This window comes from Nothobranchius furzeri, chromosome 15 (assembly GCF_043380555.1).
Source record: "Nothobranchius furzeri strain GRZ-AD chromosome 15, NfurGRZ-RIMD1, whole genome shotgun sequence".
NCBI lineage: Eukaryota > Metazoa > Chordata > Actinopteri > Cyprinodontiformes > Nothobranchiidae > Nothobranchius > Nothobranchius furzeri.
In genome coordinates, this window is record NC_091755.1 from 1,302,854 (window position 1) to 1,308,853 (window position 6,000).

General features: G+C 37.6%; 1 protein-coding gene across 2 annotated transcripts in view; it reads left to right on the top strand.

Annotated features, from left to right (window-relative positions):
- Positions 1-4,659, top strand: part of LOC139061472 (uncharacterized) — a 33,731-nt gene extending 29,072 nt beyond the window's left edge. The window contains exons 7-8 of one of the 2 annotated variants that reach the window (XM_070545282.1): positions 2,369-2,422; positions 2,623-4,656. In XM_070545282.1, the coding sequence (XP_070401383.1) occupies positions 2,369-2,422; positions 2,623-2,849 (281 nt within the window). In that variant the 3' untranslated portion in view covers positions 2,850-4,656. Of the gene's footprint in view, positions 1-2,368; positions 2,423-2,622 lie in introns of both variants that reach the window. The other variant, XM_070545283.1, reaches the window with a different exon arrangement.
- Positions 4,660-6,000: the final 1,341 nt, after the last annotated feature.

The window sequence follows — 6,000 nt, forward strand, 5'->3', positions numbered from 1 at the left end:
CCATTAAAACTGTTCTACTCTAGCTTAGACTCCATTAAAACTGTTCTACTCTAGCTTAGACTCTATTAAAACTGTTCTATTCTAGCTTAGACTCTAATAAAAGTGTTCTACTCTAGCTTAGACTGTTAAAACTGTTCTACTCTGGCTTAGACTCTAATAAAACTGTTCTACTCTGGCTTAGACTCCATTAAAACTGTTCTACTCTAGCTTAGACTCTATTAAAACTGTTCTATTCTAGCTTAGACTCTAATAAAAGTGTTCTACTCTAGCTTAGACTATTAAAACTGTTCTACTCTGGCTTAGACTCTAATAAAACTGTTCTACTCTGGCTTAGACTCTATTAAAACTGTTCTACTCTAGCTTAGACTCCATTAAAACTGTTCTACTCTAGCTTAGACTCCATTAAAACTGTTCTACTCTAGCTTAGACTCTATTAAAACTGTTCTACTCTAGCTTAGACTCTATTAAAACTGTTCTATTCTAGCTTAGACTCTAATAAAAGTGTTCTACTCTGGCTTAGACTCCATTAAAACTGTTCTTCTCTAGCTTAGACTCCATTAAAACTGTTCTACTCTGGCTTAAACTCTATTAATCCTATTCAATACTAGCTTAGACTCTATTAAAACTGTTCTCCTCTAGCTTAGTTTCTATTAAAACTGTTCTACTCTAGCTTAGACTCCATTAAAACTGTTCTACTCTAGCTTAGACTCTATTAAAACTGTTCTATTCTAGCTTAGACTCTAATAAAAGTGTTCTACTCTAGCTTAGACTCCATTAAAACTGTTCTACTCTAGCTTAGACTCCATTAAAACTGTTCTACTCTGGCTTAAACTCTATTAATCCTATTCAATACTAGCTTAGACTCCATTAAAACTGTTCTATTCTAGCTTAGACTCTAATAAAAGTGTTCTACTCTGGCTTAGACTCCATTAAAACTGTTCTCCTCTAGCTTAGACTCTATTAAAACTGTTCTACTCTGGCTTAAACTCTATTAATCCTATTCAATACTAGCTTAGACTCTATTAAAACTGTTCTACTCTGCCTTAGACTCTATTAACACTGTTCTACTCTGGCTTAGACTCTAATAAAACTGTTGAACACTGGCTTAGACTCACTTAAAATAGTTTAACTGGCATACACTATTAAATCTGGTCAACACTGGCTTAGACTCTATTAAAACTGTTCACACTGGCTTAGACTATTTAAACAGTTCTACTTTAGCTTAGACTCTATTAAAACTGTTCTACTCTGGCTTAGACTCTATTAAATCTGGTCAACACTGGCTTAGACTATTAAAACTGTTCTAACTCTAGCTTAGACTCTATTAAAACTGTTCCACACTGGCTTAGACTCTATTAAAACTGTTCTACTCTAGCTTAGACTATTAAAACTGTTCTACTCTGGCTTAGACTCTAACAAAAGTATTCTACTCTGATTTAGACTCAATTAAACCTGTTTTATTCTGCCTTTGACTCTACTAAACTTGTTCTACACTGGCTTAGATTATATTAAACCTGTTCTACACCAGCTTAGATTCTATTAAAAACTGTTCCACACTGGCTTAGACTCTTTTAAACTGTTCCACACTGGCTTTGACTCTATTAAATCTTGTCATTACTGGCTTAGAGTCTATTAAACCTATTCTACACCAGCTTACATTCTATTAAAAACTGTTCCACACCAGTTTCGACTCTTTTAAGCTGTTCCACACTGGCTTCAGCTCAATTAAATCTGGTCAACACTGACTTAGACTCTATTAAACCTGTTCTACACCAGCTCATATTCTATTAAAAACTGTTCCACACCGGCTTAGACTCTTAAACTTTTCTACACTGGCTTTGACTATTAAATCTGGTCAACACTGGCTTAGAGTCTATTAAACCTATTCTACACCAGCTTAGATTATATTAAAAACTGTTCCACACCAGTTTAGACTCAAACTTTTCCACACTGGCTTCCACTCTATTAAATCTGTTCAACCCTGGCTTAGACTCTATTAAAACTCGCTGTCACCATCTTGTTCTACTATGTCACATTTTGCCACCCATCAAACCGATACAGCACTATGATTAGCCCACCAAAGTGCACAAATTATAGCACTGTATCGGATTTCAAAAGTTAAAGTATCCTTGAAAACAGGCTGGATACCACACCTCTTGTAATGCGGTTATCTACTCTTGCCCTATAGATTCCAGAGTACTTCAGCCATATGTGGAAAGTTCTTGATTTAAAATCTGTGATCTGGCTGGGAAAAGGTTTATTGACTAGTCTTGGCTAAAAAGTAGTCCCAGTAGTAGTTCAGTTTGTGGAGAAACTTTTTTATTAAAAGTTGTCTTGCATTAACTAACACAACCCTTGTCTCCCCCAGTTTCAGAGTCATCTGAGATGGACTTCAGTTCATCTGTTGGAACATCATCCAAAGGTAACAAATGTTTACAATGAATTTAGTTTACATTTTAGCAAAGGTTTTGACAATCGAATTTAAAGTTTAAAATCGTGCTTTAAATTTATTTAATTATTACAGCTAAGAAAATGTGTGCACCTAATTGTTTATCTGTTAGATTGTAATTTGGTTCTTGGGAAGACAATCGTCATAAATCTTTGTCTCTTTTTGGTTTTCAGTCACCATCCGACGTAAAATGGCATATACACGGAGGCCATGGAGCACCAGGGAAGTCAGTGCTGTTATGAAGCACTTTAAAACTCACATAATAAAATCCAAGTTGGCAACAAAAGGAGAATGCGAATTTTGCAAAACAAGTGAGCCAGTTTTGCAAGGGCGTACATGGCAAAACATCAGGGATTTTGTGAGAAACAAAGGACTTGCCTCAAAGCATAAATTTACCTAACTCGACAGTGGACTATTTCTAAGGTTTTTGTTGCCGTTCATTGCATGAGCCACCACTGCTGGTGAGGTAAATTTAGGATATTGTTATAAGCACTTCACACACAAACTGTTAAAATAATTTGTTCACTGTTTTTCAGTCTGTTTATGCAAGTTTTGTTCAGTTGTTTTAACTTCAATTAGTGACAAATTAATAGAAAAAAATTAAATTTTGCCTCAAATGTTGGGAATGATTTTGTAAATAGAGATATTTATTAAATGCAGATTTCTTTCTGATATATAAAATAATTAACAGTAATTTTTATTGCTATTGCACTTTTAAAATTCTTTCATTGTCTTTTCGTCCTTTGTTAAATAAAAAAAGTTTTAATAATTGAAGTTGCTTGTTTATTATTTTAAAAGTATATATTGTTTAACCATTTGATGGTTAGCTTGAAAGACTACAGAACTTTACATTTTTACATGCTGTGGTGCCATTTTTTGGAGTATTTCACCTTTATATACATCAATACAACCCTTATATTCTAAATTTTAATTATATAAATGTAAAATGTTCATAGCAACAAAATATTTTACTAAAAAATGTAATTATCTATAGAGAAATTGAAAATCGTTTTTGTTTTTGCACACATTTTTCATTATACAGAAATTCCACAGCTTTATCCCTCAAAATTGTCAATAGAAAAAAGTTTCACACAATCCTTTCAAACAACCACAAATTTATTTGAAGTGCTTCCATAAAATAGTTTCTGAGATACACTCATTTATATAAACTAACAAAAACGAACATAAATCATAATAATCTGCAGGACTCTAACATAATAATGTTGAATATTTGCAGCTAATTTTTCAGTAGTATATAGTTTCCTTTTCTCTCACTAATAATAACAACAATAATAAAGAATATTGCGTGAATATATACGTGAGGGAACTGAAAGTGAAACTTAAACATCATCCGGCGCTGTAATGGCGTCAAGTGCTTCACGGAGGGAGGATGTACTGTTTGTATGAGGGATAGTTTTTGCAAAGCAAAAACAGCATAAAAAACTGATTCAACTAGACAAACGAGAAACATAATCCCTCCATTGTATCCTTGGTCTTCCTTTAGGTCTCCTGGTGGTAACTATGATCTCATTATTTTGGTCACTATCCAAAGCTTACGACAGTAGGTGAGGGTAGAAACCTAGACTTCCCACTGTAGATGCAGGACCAATCTGCCAATTCATCTTGCACATTAGTTTTGCCTTGCTTGTACCCATCTTTAGTGGTGCTTCAGCGCCTCTTAATTGTATCCCAGCACCACTAAAACTTATAATTTACTACATATATTTCAAACACATCACACACCCTGCACCTAAAAGGGTTTGATCCTGCTCGTCTTGGCTCTGAGCGCTTTTGACTGCTCAGTGATGTTTGAACTGGAAGGCGTGGTCTTTCCACAACTTGTATGTTTCTTCTCTGACCTCTTTGTATTTGAAATGTGTCATGGCCTTACAATGTCTGAAAAGTCCCTGTAAACCATGAAGTAGCCAAGAGTTGTATATTTTTATAAACAGACCTCATAAACCCTTATTGTCTCCACAAGCCACCATCTTGTCATGACCTCGTAAGTCTGTGAAATGTCATATGTGAAATGTATGTATGTTCTGAAAGTATTGTTTTATTTTTCAAGTGAGGTTTTTCTTTTATAGATAAAATAAAATTTTTTGACATACTTTATATGTTGAAAAGATGCAGGGAAAGATGTGTCCCTGTAAACCACCCATATGTCATAGTGGTGTCATAAACCATATATGCATGTATGTGTGTGTGTGTGTGTGTGTGTGTGTGTCTGTGTGTGAAACAAATAAAGATAAATATAGCTAGTGCGGCCACGAGCGGTCGTGCAGGGTAGAGGCTGCGCAAAAACGCCTCTAAAACAAGCGCGTGCCCACGCCCGATCCGTGGAAGCACGTAGAACTAGCAAACGTACTAGCAGAAATCAACGATCGCACACGGGTCATTGAGTGTGTACAGGGTTCATCTGCGTGTGTGGCATTGGGCAATCTAGCGGCAACCGAGTGGCCTGAAGGCAGAACCGGCCAACTCGTCGCCCTCACCATCGTTGCGTTTCGAGATGAACTATTGCTAAAGATGATCGTCCTCGTCAACCACGGCACTATCAGAGTTACCACGACATGCGCCTTAAAAGCGTTCTCGTTTGGGTCAGCGCCACCAGAATTGAATCGGCAAGTCAGCGGATATTACACAACTCGTAACGAAGACCCTCTCCGCGACCTCGCGGCCAGTGTGCGCAGTGTACAGCAAATGACAAACGATGTTGCGAGCGATATATCGGAAAAACTTTGCACTGACGCGACGGTCGCCACTTAATGGTTGTGTGAGACTCGCGCAAAGTGCCATATCTAACGTGCGCAAGCTAGTGACAAGCAACTTCACCAGATCCGTAGATTCTGCATACGCTCGGATACGAACGAAGGTATCGAGAGATAACACCGACACGAGTTGCGCGACGGCGCTGGCTGCAGTCGCTACAACACTGGATTTATTAATCAACATAATTGTGATCGTAATGGCGTATCGAGTGTGCACCAGAAACTACAACCAGTACTACAGAAAACTGGCATGAGGGTCGCGGTCTAACGTTATGTTGGTGTCTCGCATCGACCGTCAACGGCCGTTTGCCAGCGGCTGAAAATGGCACAGTTGACGAAATGGAAACGCCGACCGTCGATAGTGCACTCTCGCAAGTTCCAACTGCACCTTCTCAGGAGACAGACCACAGAGTCATATTAGCGGAGGGTAGATAGAAAATGCGCAAACCGCCGCAACCGCCCATATACGTACTATACCAGTTCAACATAGAGTGGAGTAAGAAGTTACTACCGATTGTATTTCCAACGTGCAAGCAGCTGGTGTGTGACGCTTTACTTGAGTATCACAGAGGTTGCGATGTCCTGTGTTCCATGAGCGCATGGAAGCAAGTGAAGAAACTTCTACGTCACTTTAAAGAAGTAGTCCAGTTACACATTTGTGGGCTTATAACTTGGCTTCTGAATGTCCTAGAGAGATCAGGTTTGTTTTAGTGTACTCCAATCAACAGGCCCTACAACCACAAAAAGGAATGGAGTCATTAGCACTTATGGTTTGTAAAT